The sequence below is a fragment of the Pseudophryne corroboree genome, chromosome 4 (assembly GCF_028390025.1).
Source record: "Pseudophryne corroboree isolate aPseCor3 chromosome 4, aPseCor3.hap2, whole genome shotgun sequence".
NCBI classification, from domain to species: Eukaryota; Metazoa; Chordata; class Amphibia; order Anura; family Myobatrachidae; genus Pseudophryne; species Pseudophryne corroboree.
The window spans coordinates 219,346,361-219,363,829 of record NC_086447.1 but is presented as its reverse complement, the minus strand read 5'-3'; the positions used below and the strand labels follow the sequence as shown (position 1 = coordinate 219,363,829).

General features: G+C 44.8%; 1 protein-coding gene across 8 annotated transcripts in view; it reads left to right on the top strand.

The window, feature by feature from the left end:
- SPSB4 (splA/ryanodine receptor domain and SOCS box containing 4) overlaps positions 1 to 4,824 on the top strand; it is a 256,317-nt gene extending 251,493 nt beyond the window's left edge. For 6 of the 8 annotated variants that reach the window (XM_063915932.1, XM_063915928.1, XM_063915929.1 and 3 more), the window contains exon 3: positions 4,550 to 4,824. In XM_063915932.1, coding sequence (XP_063772002.1) covers positions 4,550 to 4,677 — 128 coding nt within the window. In that variant the 3' untranslated portion in view covers positions 4,678 to 4,824. The remainder of the gene's footprint in view (positions 1 to 4,549) is intronic. The other 2 variants (XR_010175872.1, XM_063915934.1) reach the window with 2 other exon arrangements.
- Positions 4,825 to 17,469: the final 12,645 nt, after the last annotated feature.

Genomic DNA, 17,469 nt, shown 5'->3' with positions numbered 1-17,469 from the left:
CAGACTCGAACAGAAATCAGCATTAAGTGCAGCCTGCAGGTTTATTGTTAATCACCGCTGCTAATTGAATCCAACCATTAAATGCGTTTTTCCCTTTCTGCATCTGTTGCAATTGCACAGTTCCTTACACTACCTATGTTAGAAAGCCCCTGTCCTGACTGTCTAGTCGCAAGTAGGGATCGGTGAAATTATCACGCAAATTGAGTACATAAGCGTGCACCCACTGTTCTGGGCATGTGCAGGACAATTTCAAGTCACACAAAATCAACAGGCTTAGAGGTCCATTTATTAACATTGTTTTTACTAAAATAATGTGAAAAAGGGTGTTTTCACACCCTTTTCACATTATTTTAGTATCACCTGAATGTATTAAAGGGCATTTGAAGCAGTTTTCTTGAAAAACTGCTCCAAACCCTTTAGTTAACTTTTTATTAGTAAGCCACATCGCATTCCCCATACTTATAATGGGAAATGCGATCTGACCAGATTTACTAAAAAAAAAAAGTGAAAAAATACTGCAGTGTGCCCTGTGATAATGATCACAGGGCAGCACTGCGGTAGGGAAGCATTTGCCCAGCTTTCTCTGTCTCTGGCAGAGTAAGCTGAGCGGGGACCCGGCAGTGTGATCAGCTATGTGTGTCCGATGGACACACAAGCTGATCAAAGTGTAAAAAAAAAAAAAAAACATACTCAACTCTCTAGGGAGCCGGTGTCCGCTGCTCCAGTGAGCGCTGCCGGGCGCCGGGTCCCCCATATGCTGCAATGTGACCCCGGTGCAGTAAAGTGATGCTGCAAACGGCAGCGCACTTTACAGCACCGGGGGTCACCGCAGCACACAGGATCCAGCAGAAGCAGCGCGGACCGTCTCCTGGACAGGTGAGTATATTATCTTACTGGGGCGGGGGGGCCCGCTGCATGTGGGGGTAGTCGCTACGGCTGGGGGGCGATCGGGCGGCGGTGGTAGCGGCGATGACGGCGGGGGGCGGTGCATGCACAGCAGGACTTTGGGGTATTTTTTACGAAAAATACTCCGATGATGCTGCGAAGAGGCATCACAGGGACAGAGCTTGACCGCAAGCTCTGTCCCTGCATACAGGGTTGGACTGGCCCACAGGGGAAACCACCAGTGGGCCCCACTGCCTGTGGGCCCTTCTCCTCCTCTAGGGATCAGGTTCCAGACTCTATCCTAGTGCACTTGAATTATGCATTATCATATGCTACATTATACTGTACTTCACAAGAATATGGATTATTATATATTTACCAAAGGGAACAGAACATTTACTGTGTAATGGTTAGCCAAACCTCTGTGGTGACTGGCCACGCCCCACTGGAGCCTGGCCACACCCTTAAGCATGGGCCCCTACAACAGCATTCCCCGGTGGGCCCTTCATGCCCCAGTCCGACACTCACACAATCCATCTCACATAGTGGTGTCTCAGGAGCCTATTGTACCTTAATTTGTTGGCTTTATTTAAATGATTGATTTGTTTGAGGCGCTGAACAAGTAGTTTCTTTTGTTGTTCCCCAGTCCGACACTGCCTGCATGCGATAATTGATAAATCCCTGCAATGTAATCAGTTATCGCAGTGCGAGTTTGAGCGATTTTATCACATGACATCCGCATCCAAGATGTGGATGGTGATAAATAGGCCCCTTAGTATTCACTGTGGATTAAACTAGTTTTGTTTCCCACAAGTAAGAACATCGGTGAAGCCTTAGTGACCTTTAATAACCTAAAATTTGCACTAACTTTATTCACCATTGTTTATAAGTGCAAAACTTTAGGTCTTATAAAATGAGCCTATTCCTACCACTTGGGGGAACACTTATTGAATATAACCTCAAGATGCTATTAAGTGGCAGGTATATAGCATTTTATGTTAATATAATCAAGTTACTGACATCATTTGTATACTGTATATATTGCTCTGTAAACTGGTAGTACTTCTACTGCTGTGAATGTTATTGTCCTTCTCCTAGATCTTGTGTTTGTCTTCCTTGCTGATTGTTTTCTATTAATTGAATTGTTTCTATGGAGATTACTATACCCATTGGAAATTTTGAATGCATGCACAGTAGTCTATTCCTAAAATTATTATCTATAATGGGTGTAAGGTGTGCAGTGCACATGGGCCCCTGGGTCCAGTGAGGCCCACACTGCACACAACAACTCTATGTAAATTCATGGTGCAGGACCCGTGTCATTCAATACACCTCTCCAGAATCCTGCAGCGGCAGCTCTGCGAGATCATTGGGAAATTGGCGCGGCACTCATTTCCCTGGTGTTTTGTGCATGTGCAGTAGAGAAATCACAAGGAAAATGGTTGCTGCACCATTTTCACGGAGACCGTTGCATGTGCAGTAGACTAACACAGCGCTTGAGTCTACTAGTGCTCAGCACTGCCGGCTAGAGAGTAGGGGGCCCGGATGGAGGCTGCATACAGGCCCCTTCCTCTCTTAATACGCCCCTGCCCAAACTAATCTCTCATTGGCTGAGATTTTAAATTGGAAGAGTTCATGAAAATCATTTGTAAACCATATAAACAACTATTTTGTTTTAAAAGTCCCCATAACGTTCACAAAACTTGCTAACCATGCAGAGGTGGCATACCTGTACTTATCCGTCTCACCCCCATGAATTTACATAGAGTTGTTCTCATAGTTGAGCTAGGAAACCCAGACCCTGGAAAATGTTTGAAGTTCACACAGTATGGTACTGTACAAATCTGCATGACTAGTATTTTCACAGACTATAAGGAAACCTATGGTTTCCTGTGGAAAGCAGAAATTCCACACTGCAATGCAGTTGTCTGTGGCATATTCAGCCCAGCACACAAAAGTCTAATGGAGCCGATTACAAATCCTTACAGCACTCTGCCACACTCACTTTATACAGCCTTTCAGACCGGTATCAGATGTGAAGATGTGACCTTAGCATGTAGCCTACGCTGGCTCACTGCCCATTAAAACAAGCTGAAATATACTGAAGAAGTAGAGAGTTGAAATACATAGACTGGTAGGCTGGGTAGCAATACAGATTGTATATTTTACAGTGACAATGCCTGCATTAGGTTGGTGTTAGACAGCAGAGATTGAACACTGCAGTTTCCCAGCTATAAAACTGCTGAGTATGGGCACATTAAAGGGAAGAACAAACACTCTTCTTCTGCCACGTTAGAGCACTTCAGTTTTAGGCTGTTACATGGTCAAGGCCAGATTGACAATAGGGCAGACAGGACTACAGCTCCAGGCCTCCGCATAAAAATAGACCCATCACCATGACAGCACGATGATGTCCAGCTGGCCAAATTCTCAGCTTTAAACAATGTTAAAATGTTAAAATTGTATTTCTGTTTTCCTCACAAAATTATGCAGTTTTCTACTTTTCGTATTTGGGGGGGTAATTCCAAGTTGATCGCAGCAGGACATTTTTTAGCAGTTGGGCAAAACCATGTGCACTGCAGGGGGGGCAGATATAACATTTGCAGAGAGAGATAGATTTGGGTGGGTTATTTTGTTTCTGTGCAGGGTAAATACTGTCTGCTTTATTTTTACACTGCAATTTAGATTGCGGATTGAACTCACCACACCCAAATCTATCTCTCTCTGCACATGTTATATCTGCCCCCCCCTGCAGTGCACATGGTTTTGCCCAACTGCTAAAAAATTTCCTGCTGCGATCAACTCAGAATTACCCCCTTAGAGAGGAATTGGGGCTGAAAGTGCAGGGATACACATGCCCATACCTCCCAACTGTCCCGAATACTGCGGGACAGTCTCGCTAATTGGACACTGTCCCGCTGTTCCTCCTGCAGTGCACAGTGTCTTAGGGGGGCAGATTGGGATAGCCAGTGATCACCTCTGCTCTGCAAAGCAACCGGTGATCACTGAACAGATACACACGGCATCTATCAGTGCAGGGAGAGTTAGCCGGGGGCTGCCTAGCTACTCAAAATGACGAAAACGAGGGTCGCAGTGCTAGGCCACGCCCCATCCACCAGAGGTCACACCCACATTGCACTGGCCAAGCCCACACAGCACCAATCACACCTTTTCCACTACCCACAATAGGCCCCAGGCCCATGTAGTCCTCAATCCAACCCTGTACATGATGGTATCCCTTTAGGGAAAGAATATCAGTTTTCTGCTTAAAAAAAAGAGATGCACAAAGGAAAGTAAAAACATACTATAAAAATAAACTAATTACGTGATATAATTTTTTTGTATTTTTTTAAATACTGTATGTGTGTTTGAGGTTCTGTACTACACCATTATTATGAGTGAATAATATGAATATGTAGAATATGTATCTTATGTGCCCCACTTTTCACTGAACAAAACCCTTTTTACCACCCAAAAGTTCTACTATCACCTATTTTCCTATCATTTTAACTCCTATACAACTCAAAATGACAGGTCAGACTGAAATAGGTTCCCTTAACTCTTTTACCTTTTCATTGTCCTAAAAGTAAGTAAGTGGTGTGATTCTCAGTCATGGAAAAATAAAACCTTGTAGTAATCTCTGTGTCTTGTGTTTTTTTTTCAGCGGAGCCACTGCCTTTGATGGATTTGTGTCGGAGATCTGTCCGGTTTGCTATTGGCAGAGAACGTTTGCACCAAATTGAGTCGTTAGCTTTGCCTCAGGCGTTAAAGAACTATTTACAATACCAGTGACATCATCACCCTTTCGCTAAGCCTCAGCCGGACAACTAAAGGAGAAAATAAAGAGAATTGTGCAACACAGCCGATATTGTTTACATGGAAACAAAATTCCTATACGATGGATACCTAAACGTTATTTAATTTTGAATATATATATTATATTGTGTTAATTTTTTGGGGGGGTATGCGGCGCTACACAGCACCAATGGAGCTACTGGAAATATCTTGTCTGGGGTTCCGTCCCGTACTATGTTTGTTTGTTTTGTCAAGAGGTTTCCCAATTTCTGTTCAGTGGTTTACTTTCTTATATAGCTTATATAAATTATATCAGATGATGATAAATTAAGACCATGTTCCACCTCTGAAAGGCACATATAATAACCATGTCATTAAAACAAAGCAAGAACTGCTTGGTAAAGGGAAAATAATGATGCTATTGCAAATAAGGCAACATTTTGTTGTATTGCTAATAGACATCTGAAGGTGTGGACCGCAATTCAGTTTGCCAATGATGGTGTAGGATGTGGTAATATCCCTACTTGAACACAGGTGATTCACCTGTATTCTAGGTAAGGATATTTCAGCATGTTGCATTGTTGGAAATGTCTTTTGAAATGAGACAGAACACAACTACTGAGTCAAAATCACAGATATAAAATGAATTCTGCGGCGTTATACATTATTAATGTCATCAATGCAGTCATTTGTGTTACCTGTTGGGAGCATTTGTGGTATATTTTTATTTGCACTCACCTGGTCCATCTGCCCGTCTATAGGTACTTCATGAACAGACACTGCCCACTTTTATGACATCTTGTGAGCCCTATAATTGTGTAAAAGTTGCTCCTTATGCAGGAGAGATTTTCAATCACAACTTCTTTAAAGGGGCAGATCTAATGGGCCCTACACACTATGCGATCCGCCGCCGAGCTGCCCGACGGCGGATACGGCCGAAGGGCGACCCGGCGGCGGGGGGGCAGTGACGGGGAGAGTGAAGTTTCTTCACTCCCCCCGTCACCCGGCTCCATAGCAGTGCAGGCAAATATGGACGAGATCATCCATATTGACCTGCATGCACAAGCGACGGGGCACCAACGATGAACGAGCGCGGGGCCGTGCATCATTCATCGTTGCTGCCTCCACACTGAAAGATATGAACGGTATCTCGTTCATTAATGAACGATATTGTTCATATCTTTCAGTAATATCGCCCAGTGTGTAGGGCCTAAAACAACCGGAGCTAATCTTGTTATCATTTGTTACAAATGATAAATGGTGCTCCAGCCAATCAGCTCCTGTCATTTTTAAAACACATGACAGGAGCTGATTGGCTGGAGCAACATTTATCATTCGTAATGAGTGATAATAAAGATATTAGTCGTTGTTAAATTTGCCCCATAATATGTTTCAAAATGTTGTCATGAAGTCCACGTGTATCTCTGACGCACATCATGAATGCACTGTCATCTTCAATACTTCAGCTTTTCATTTCTCTATTCAGAACACCACCCTGTCATGGATGAGCGATTCCATACCGATATGAATGCTTTGTTATTTATGGGAATAGCCTAGACTTGGGGTCTGATTCAGAGACAGATGCTAGTAACACAGTCACAGCATCTTTGTACGTGTGAAATTATGCAAAAGCCGCAGGAGACATCTTCACTTAAAAGACGCCCGGTGCCAGCTTCTTTGATCCGCTGGTGCACCTGAGAACGCAGCATCGGATCAACTGCGTGACCACCAGACATCCCAGTAACCCTCAGGTTATTCAGGATGTCCACTGCAATAACGTTGCAGAGGCCTGGAAATCTGCAGACCCTGGCCTCGGCACACACAGAAAATGGGGCTGACACCCCCCCCCCCATTTTATCAAATGCTCCCTGTCACTGCTCTCGTCCTGCCCCCAATGGCTGGAACCTGTCAATAAGGCTGTGGCGTAAATGGCACTACAAGCAATGATGTAATGACACATCTGAACATGTACAGATCTCAAACCATGTGTCTTTACATTGAGTTAACGTACATCTCTGAATCACGCTCTTTGTCAGCATTGTTTGATGGGCTGGGGGAGGTAATAAAGAACTATAATCAAATTGAAAGTAAAATCTAATGAGTAGAACAGGTTGCATTGTGACATTTATTTAAAAAGAAATATCCTCTCTAAAAAGAAGCTACCTACATCCAGCCTAGCTCCTATAGTTCTGTCCCACTGACTGAGGTGTCAGCGTTTGTGCCCTTCTGGGGAAGTGGCCAAGTAAACTATGGGTGGGATTGGAAATTGTAGACCAACATTCAGCCAGATGGACAATAATGTAGCTGTGGGCTGTTTAGTTTTAGAGGAAAGACTTTATGATTTAGATTTTTTAAAACACTCCAAAGTGTGCAATTGCCCTTGTATTTAATAAAAATTTTCAAATATTTGGTCTTTAATTGGACAAATTATTATTTTAGCAACAGATAATGGGGGGAATCCAATTAGCCACTATAATTTACTGTGGCTAATTGACCCCTGGTAGCTCTCCAATTTGGTCCGTCAGCGGCACTTATCTGGCATTTTTGTGGGGGACCTGCTGAAGTCCCAAAACAAAATCCCTGATAAGCGATGTTTTTTTGTGGCCACGAAAACACGTAGGTCTGGGAACTTACCACTGATCCTATGTGTTTTCGGCCAAAAAAGGGATTTTTATCGAGCAAAAAGAAAATTGTCTTGAATTGAATTGCCTGAAAAAAACATTGGGCAAAATATCGCAGTAAAGCCATAATTGGATACTCCACAGTATATTATAGATGCAATTGTAGAAAGGATCTTGTACTTCTACCTACTTTGAAATAAATATTTGAAGCATTAACACATAAATCTGCAGAAAACATAGATAGTGGCAACATCAGTGTTTAAATGCTAAAAGAGAATAATGTAAATACTGAGACTTCACATCTCACATGTACAATAAGATTACACGGAACATCTCTTCACAATTACCATTATGAGGTTAAGAGTCTTCCAGTTTGCTGTGTTGGAGAACAAACTTTTTTTTAAAATAAAACACATAATATTCAGTATACAGAATAGAACAAGTATTTAATATGTGATCTAGGAATTTTCCTGCAGGAGGAACGTGAACATTACACAGCAATGTGCCCTGGCAGAGAAACTGTCTGCATTAGTAAACCCGGAAAAAAAGGAAAGAAAATGCATTCACTCCTATCTGGCTGGTTTATTGAATCGTAAACGTCCTCTTTTATCTCACATTCTCTTTATTCCAGTTTATTTGGATAGAAAACCAAAGCAGAATTCTGTGAGATGATTTTATTGTCAAAGAACTGAGGAGACTTTAGGATAACTTTTTCTGTCTAGTTTTTTTTTTATGATATGCTTGTCACTTTTTATTTGAAAAACAAACAAACAAAACCTTTATATACAATTTAAAATGGTTGTTCTCTTTTTAATGTATATATTTGATACATTGTTTATTTATCTTTTTAGAGTTATTAGGATTATATTTAATACAGTCTTTCTGCTGTAGAAAGACTGCACATGTTCCGCTTTATGTCATTTTGTTCTAGACCACTTTGTTGCCTGAGGTTGGGGTAGCTAAACTGATGTTCTCCACTTGAAGCTCCTACTGTATGATCACTTGATTGACAGGAGCTGTGGAGAGAGTCAAGTTCTACAAATATGGTCTAAGGAGCCATTTCATTACCTTTTTGGCAAATAAAGTGGTATATATGCTGCTTAAGTTTGTTACTTGACCCTTGTATAACACACGTCAAGGTTGTTTAACCCTTTGAAAAGGCATGTCTATTTTACAGTTGCTTTCTACAACTTCGAGAAATGAATTTGATCAAATTGAGACTCACAATTAAGATACGTTTCAGTTCCCCATTACAAGCACAACAGTCTGGGGCCCTCATTCCGAGTTGTTCGCTCGCTAGCAATTTTTTGCAGCGCTGCAATCAGATAGTCGCCGCCTATGGGGGAGTGTATTTTCGCTTTGCAAGTGTGCGAACGCTTTTTCTGCCAACGGCACGAAAAAGTTTTTTGCGGTTTCTGAGTAGCTCTGGACTTACTCAGCCGCTGCGATCACTTTAGTCTTTTTGGTCCCGGAATTGACGTCAGACACCCGCTCTGCAAACGCTTGGACACGCCTGTGTTTTTCCAAACACACCCACAAACGCCCTCTTTCTGTCAATCACCTTGCAATCGGCTGTGCAAATGGATTTTTTGTTAAATCCATCGCCCAGCACCGATCCTCTTTGTACCCGCACGACGCGCTTGCACATTGCAGTGCATATGCATGCACAGTTTTGCCGAGATTTAACCTGATCGCAGCGCTGCAAAAAGTTGCTAGCGAGCGATCAACTCGGAATGACCCCCTATATACTTTGATTCAGAAACTGGGATAGGAATTGACTTTTGATGAAGTACTGAAAAACTCATAACATGATCTTCCAGGCAGTGGTAGGTCAGCAATAGAAGCTACATATTGCCCAAGCCTGTTTTAGAGCATTGATTTTTTTTCATAGCCAGCCACATATATGTGATGTATGTTTATGCGTCCAATAACTTGTTGTAACATTAAGACCGGTTAGTTTCTCCTAAGGAGAGTGTTTGAAAGCGCTGAACAGGTTGATGGTGGGACTTATGAAAACATGACAGGGAATTGTGCACAAAAAAGTAAAAAAATAAATGTTTCATAGCTCAAAGTAACCAGATGTTTGCTTTAAAAACTGTACTAGAAAGTTGACAGCTAGATTCTCATTGGTTGCTGTATGTTAAAGCACCTTTTAATTATTATTTTTTTTTTGCTGTTACCCAAACATATGTTTTCATAAGCCAAACATGCACATACCCACAATATTTATATGTAATCTACATGTATGCTATTTTTAAAAACCCCTAATGCTCCTGAGGGGAAGGAAATATTTTTGATTGTTTTAGTTAGTTATAGAAGAGGATAAAAAGCCAGTTTCCAAATTAAGTGCGTTAATGAGGTGAAAAACAAATAATATACACACGTGACTGAAAGTGTGCACACCTACACTAGGTATCATTATACAGGACCGCATGTGTAATTCTAGTTGAGTAAATCATTTGATTGTGCTACATTAAATATGTGACTAATTTGCCATCATTGTATTGAATCCCTTGCTCCCCTGTCCTGTCTAGGAACATAATTTGCTTCAGGATTGAAGATACCAGTGGGCTTAATGCCTACACCTGTTGTGATAAATATGGAGAGCACCTGACGGTAACCTGTTTCCTGCAGTGCCTTACTGCCAATCCAACCAAACATGGCATCCACAGAGCTGACAAAAGCTCTCATTCAGCTATAAGGGACAAATACTTTACCCATGGATGGGGGTTCATGTGAAACAGAATGAATGAAATGACGCTTTCTAATAAAGTGTACTTCTTAAAAATGAAATCGTTGTTTGGCTATTTTTTGGCGCAGATTATAATATAAAAAGCTGATGGCTTTAAAGTTTCAAAAGTGACTAATTCATATTTGGTGCTTACAGAACAAAACTACTGTAACAAAACGTAACAAAACGCATGGGGAGAAACAGAAAACATGGACTTACTTTGCAAAATGTACCATTTACATGTGAGAAGATGAAGACTATCTCAATAATCTGTGTAACTGATTCAAACAATGCTCAGCCCATGTTGCGCTTTACAATTAGAACAACAGTAATAGAACAAAACTGGGTAAAAACAGACAGACATAGAGGTAGGAAGGCCCTGCTCGCAAGCTTATAGGGATAACTGCAATAGTAGTATACAAGTGTTCCACTGTCTTCTACTTATGTAGAAAAAGAGGTAAACAGAAAAACTACAGATTATACTTCCCTATAATTCCATTTCTTCTAACTACATGATAACCCTTATTATTATCCTTTCTTCATATGGCGCCACAAGGGATCCACTGCACCCAGTTACAGAGTACATAAACAAACCTTATAATGTGTTATGCATCATGCTAGATAGGTTGATACAGTTACAGTAGATTTCAACATTTATTTATTATTTATTACCAGTTATTTATATAGCGCACACATATTCCGCAGCGCTTTCCAGAGGGAATATTTGGCCATTCACATCAGTCCCTGCCCCAGTGGAGCTTACAATCTATATTCCCTACCACATGTACACATTAATGCTAGGGTTAATTTTGTTGGGATCCAATTAACCTACCAGTATATTTTTGGATTGTGGGAGGAAACCGGAGTACCCGGAGGAAACCCACGCAAGTATGGGGAGAATATACAAACTCCACACAGTTGGGCCATGGTGGGAATCGAACCCATGACCTTAGTGCTGTGAGGCAGTAATGCTAACCATTACACCATCCGTACTGCCCTACATAGTCCCTGTTCTATATAAGAGCTCCTCCTCTTCCACGGTGTCTTCAAGTGATTCCCAAGCTGTCTCTGAAATCATGTATATCAGAAAAATCATGGGTGGGTAGCTTGAAATATGAATAAGAAAAGGGAATTATCTATGTCACAGGTTCTCAAACTCGGTCCTCAGGACCCCACACAGTTCATGTCTTGCAGGTCTCCTCACAAAATCACAAGTGAAATAATTAGCTCCACCTGTGGACCTTTTAAAAAGTGTCAGTGAGTAATTAATACACCTGTACACCTGCTGGGTTGTTTGCAAAACATGCACTGTGTGGGGTCCTAAGGACCGAGTTTGAGAACCCCTTATCTATGTGTATAATCCATAGGTTTCTTTGATATCCTTAGCAGCCATATAAAACACACACACACACACACCATACCTCCCAGCATGACCCTCTCCAGGAGGGACAGAATGCTCTGCTCCTGGACTTCCCTCTTACTGTATGATTGCTGTGCTATAACACCTTTCTTATCCATTATCCTGTTCAACACAGGTGCCAGCAATCATACATTAAGAGAAAAGTCCAGAAGCAGAGCATACTGTCCCTCCTGGAGAGGGTCATGTTGGGAGGGACACACACACACACACACACACACACACACACACACACACACACACACACACACACAAAACTGAGGTTTAAGGAAATCAAAAGGTAATTTTTGTTATTTAAACATAAAAATACATATTGGGAGTGGCTAGTATGCTTCTCCCATGTCCATATATCCCCATTGAAGTATTGCACTTGCAGAGATTAGCCTAATAATGCAGGTTTGGAAGCAGTGCATGTGCTCCAGAATGTTGATTGTGTGGCATTCTGCGGCACAAAATTGGGAAATGATGGCAACAGAGACAGCTACTGGGGGTTGGGTGAGCAGGAGGAAACATGTTCCACAAATGTGCAGAATGGATTTTCTCCTGAAACGCTAGAGGACACAGCTGAATGGGATGCAACCTTGTCAGAGATTGCCCATCAGTCTCGGGTTGCATACCCTGCAGCTGTTCCAGTTACGTGCTTGAGTAGCTGAGTGCAGAATATGTCTTCCAAACAGAGAGTCATCAGAGGACAGATCACCCTTCTGATAATGACTTGAAAGTTGTGGAAGTTCTGCTCTGCAGAATTCTGTCCCAGAGACCTGAGACTTTTCCCCAAGAAGTGGCTAACGCTCTAGTAGAGTGAACTCTTAGTACCGCAGTGGTAACCCTTGTCAATTTTTCTTTTAAGCTTGTATGATTACTTCTTTTATACATCTGGAGATAGCTTGTTTGGATGTACCATGACCAGCGCATGCCAGAAGGGCCGATGGTCTGGTGGGCCGAACCGGTCCACAGAGAGGCGGGAGCTGCGCTGAGCACAGCCTTCCCGGCTCTCTGGTTTGTCCCCAGCTGCTGCCGCCGTTGCAAGGCGTGCCCCGTTGCTAAGCAATATGGGGGCGTGCCACGAGTCCACACTCCCTGACTTGCGACACGCCCCCATTTGCAGTGTCCGCGTGCCCTTTACATGGCATACGCGCCCCCTTTCTCGTGTGCCAGGGCCGGACGGAGTCCCCAGTCCGTCCCTGACCATGACCTTTCTTAGATCCCAATGAAAGCACAAACAATTCAATATTCCTAAGGCACTTTGGGCCATATTCAGACTAGATCGCTGCAGCAGCAGCAATCGCAGTCTGAAGGGGCGCACTGTGCGTGCGCACTCCGGAAGGCCCAGTGAGATGCTTAAAGCATCTCAGGGCTATGATCGCCTCTGCCTGTTTGACAGGCAGAGGCAGTCGTGGGGCGGGAGAGGGCGTGCCAACGGCATTAGAATGCTGTTGGTGGGGCACGGCCCGGACAATGCAAGTGCAGCCGATGCGACCCGGACATCACACGCAGCCGCTGCGACCCGGGATGCGGCAGTAGCCGTCTGCCAGCGCAGCTAGGCTGAGCAGGCAGGGAGCTACTTGGTGGGTGCAAAAGCATCACCTCCGTGCGATGGTGTGCGGGGGGGAGAGGAGCCTGACATGTGGGGCGGACTAGCCCTGTGCTGGGCGTGCCCCCGCATGTCTGAGTAACTGATCGTAGTTGTGGTAAATTTAGCACATCTACGATCAGATCTGAATCACCCCCTTAGTGAATTGTGATTGCTCTCACAAGATTTAGAGGATGTAACATTTAATTTACTTTCAGCAGTTGTGGATAAATGGATGGTTAAACAAGATCTTAATTGATATGAAATTATGATCAAAGCTTTGGCAGAAAATTTACATAAAGAATGGTTCTTTGCACTATAGTGCTTTCAACTCTACAACTCTTCTTGTAAAAGTAATTTCTCTGACGTCCTAGTGGATGCTGGGGACTCCGTAAGGACCATGGGGAATAGACGGCTCCGCAGGAGACTGGGCACACTAAAAGAAAGATTTGGTACTACCTGGTGTGCACTGGCTCCTCCCTCTATGCCCCTCCTCCAGACCTCAGTTAGATTTCTGTGCCCGGCCGAGCTGGTTGCACACTAGGGGCTCTCCTGAGCTCCTAGAAAGAAAGTATATGTTAGGTTTTTTATTTTACAGTGAGACCTGCTGGCAACAGGCTCACTGCAACGAGGGACTAAGGGGAGAAGAAGCGAACCTACCTGCTTGCAGCTAGCTTGGGCTTCTTAGGCTACTGGACACCATTAGCTCCAGAGGGATCGACCGCAGGACCCGTCCTTGGTGTTCGTTCCCGGAGCCGCGCCGCCGTCCCCCTTACAGAGCCAGAAGCATGAAGATGGTCCGGAAAATCGGCGGCAGAAGACTTCAGTCTTCACCAAGGTAGCGCACAGCACTGCAGCTGTGCGCCATTGCTCCTCATACACACTTCACACTCCGGTCACTGAGGGTGCAGGGCGCTGGGGGGGGGCGCCCTGAGCAGCAATAAAAACACCTTGGCTGGCAAAATAATCACAATATATAGCCCCAGAGGCTATATATGTGATAATTACCCCTGCCAGAATCCCTAAAAAAGCGGGAGAAAAGTCAGCGAAAAAGGGGCGGAGCTATCTCCCTCGGCACACTGGCGCCATTTTCTCTTCACAGTGTAGCTGGAAGACAGCTCCCCAGGCTCTCCCCTGTAGTTTTCAGGCTCAAAGGGTTAAAAAGAGAGGGGGGGCACTAAATTTAGGCGCAATATTGTTTATGCAAGCAGCTATTGGGGAAAATTCACTCAGTGATAGTGTTTATCCCTACATTATATAGCGCTCTGGTGTGTGCTGGCATACTCTCTCTCTGTCTCCCCAAAGGGCTGTGTGGGGTCCTGTCCTCAGTCAGAGCATTCCCTGTGTGTGTGCGGTGTGTCGGTACGGCTGTGTCGACATGTTTGATGAGGAGGCTTATGTGGAGGCGGAGCAGTTGCCGATAAATGGGATGTCGCCCCCTGTGGGCCGACACCAGAGTGGATGGATAGGTGGAAGGTATTAACCGACAGTGTCAACTCCTTACATAAAAGGCTGGATGACGTAACAGCTATGGGACAGCCGGCTTCTCAGCCCGCGCCTGCCCAGGCGTCTCAAAGGCCATCAGGGGCTCAAAAACGCCCGCTCCCTCAGATGGCAGACACAGATGTCGACACGGAGTCTGACTCCAGTGTCGACGAGGTTGAGACATATACACAATCCACTAGGAACATCCGTTACATGATCCCGGCAATAAAAAATGTGTTACACATTTCTGACATTAACCCAAGTACCACTAAAAAAGGGTTTTATGTTTGGGGAGAAAAAGCAGGCAGTGTTTTGTTCCCCCATCCAATGAGTGAATGAAGTGTGAAAAAGCGTGGGTTCCCCCGATAAGAAACTGATAATTTCTAAAAAGTTACTGATGGCGTACCTTTTCCCGCCAGAGGATAAGTTACGCTGGGAGATATCCCCTAGGGTGGATAAGGCGCTCACACGTTTGTCAAAAAAGGTGGCACTGCCGTCTTAGGATACGGCCACTTTGAAGGTACCTGCTGATAAAAAGCAGGAGGCTATCCTGAAGTCTGTATTTACACACTCAGGTACTAGACTGAGACCTGCAGATAGTGCTGCTGCAGCGTGGTCTGTAACCCTGTCAAACAGGGATACTATTTTGCGAACATAAGACGTCGTCTTATATAGGAGGGATGCACAGAGGGATATTTTGCCGGCTGGCATCCAGAATTAATGCAATGTCCATTTTGTCAGGAGGGTATTAGAGACCCGACACTGGACAGGTGATGCTGACTTTAAAAGGCACATAGAGCCTTATAAGGGTGAGGAATTGTTTGGGGATGGTCTCTGGGACCTCGTATCCACAGCAACAGCTGGGAAGAAAAAATTTTACCTCAGGTTTCCTCACAGCCTAAGAAAGCACTGTATTATCAGGTACAGTCCTTTCGGCTTCAGAAAGGCGCTTCCTTTCTGCACAGAGACGAGGGAAGAGGGAAAAAGCTGCACCAGTCAGCCAGTTCCCAGAATCAAAATTCTTCCCCCGCTTCCTCTGAGTCCACCGCATGACGCGGGGGCTCCACAGGCGTAGCCAGGTACGGTGGGGGGCCGCCTCAAAATTTCAGCGATCAGTGGGCTCGCTCACAGGTGGATCCCTGGATCCTTCAAGTAGTATCTCAGGGGTACAAGCTGGAATTCGAGGCGTCTCCCCCCCCCGCCGTTTCCTCAAATCTGCCTTGCCGACAACTCCCTCAGGCAGGGAGGCTGTGCTAGAGGCAATTCACAAGCTGTATTCCCAGCAGGTGATAGTCAAGGTGCCCCTACTTCAACAAGGACGGGGTTACTATTCCACACTGTTTGTGGTACCGAAACCGGACGGTTCGGTGAGACCCATTTTAAATTTGAGGTCCTTGAACACATACATAAAAAAATTCAAGTTCAAGATGGAATCGCTCAGGGCGGTTATTGCAAGCCTGGAGGAGGGGGATTACATGGTATCCCTGGACATCAAGGATGCTTACCTACATGTCCCCATTTACCATCCTCACCTGGTGTACCTCAGATTTGTGGTACAGGATTGCCATTACCAATTCCAAACACTGCCGTTTGGACTGTCCACGGCACCGAGGGTCTTTACCAAGGTAATGGCAGAAATGATGATACTCCTTCAAAAAAAGGGAGTTTTTAATTATCCCGTACTTGGACGATCTCCTTATAAAGGCGAGGTCCATGGAGCAGTTGTTGGTCGGAGTAGCACTATCTCGGGAAGTGCTACAACAGCACGGATGGATTCTTTACATTCCAAAGTCACAGCTGGTTCCTACCACACGCCTGCTGTTCCTGGGGATGGTTCTGGACACAGAACAGAAAAAAGTGTTTCTCCCGCAGGAGAAAGCCAAGGAGCTGTCATCTCTAGTCAGAGACCTCCTGAAACCAAAACAGGTATCGGTGCATCACTGCACACGAGTCCTGGGAAAAATGGTAGCTTCTTACGAAGCAAAATTCCATTCGGCAGGTTCCATGCAAGAACCTTTCAGTGGGACCTCTTGGACAAGTGGTCGGAATCGCATCTTCAGATGCATCGGCTGATAACCCTGTCTCCAAGGACCAGGGTATCTCTACTGTGGTGGCTGCAGAGTGCTCATCTTCAAGAGGGCCGCAGATTCGGCATACAGGACTGGGTCCTGGTAACCATGGATGCCAGCCTTCGAGGCTGGGGGTCAGTCACACAGGGAAGAAATTTCCAAGGACTTTGGTCAAGTCAGGAGTCGTCCCTACACATAAATATTCTGGAACTGAGGGCCATTTACAATGCCCTAAGTCTGGCAAGGCCTCTGCTTTAAAACCAGCCGGTACTGATCCAATCAGACAACATCAGGGCAGTCGCCCATGTAAACCGACAGGGCGGCACAAGAAGCAGGATGGCGATGGCAGAAGCCACAAGGATTCTCCGATGGGCGGAAAATCACGTCTTAGCACTGTCAGCAGTGTTCATTCCGGGAGTGGACAACTGGGAAGCAGACTTCCTCAGCAGACACGACCGACACCCGGGAGAGTGGGGACTTCATCCAGAAGTCTTCCAACTGTTGGTAAACCGTTGGGAAAGGCCACAGGTGGACATGATGGCGTCCCGCCTAAACAGTACCAGTCGGTCTATGTGTTCCCTCCTCTGCCCCTCATACCAAAGGTACTGAGAATAATAAGAAGGCGAGGAGTAAGAACGATACTCGTGGTTCCGGATTGGCCAAGAAGAGCTTGGTACCCGGAACTTCAAGAAATGTTATCAGAGGACCCATGGCCTCTACCGCTCAGACAGGATCTGCTACAGCAGGGGCCCTGTCTGTTCCAAGACTTACCGCGGCTGCGTTTGACGGCATGGCGGTTGAATTCCGGATCCTAAAGGAAAAGGGCATTCCGGAGGAAGTCATTCCTACGCTGATAAAAGCCAGGAAAGAAGTAACCGCAAACCATTATCACC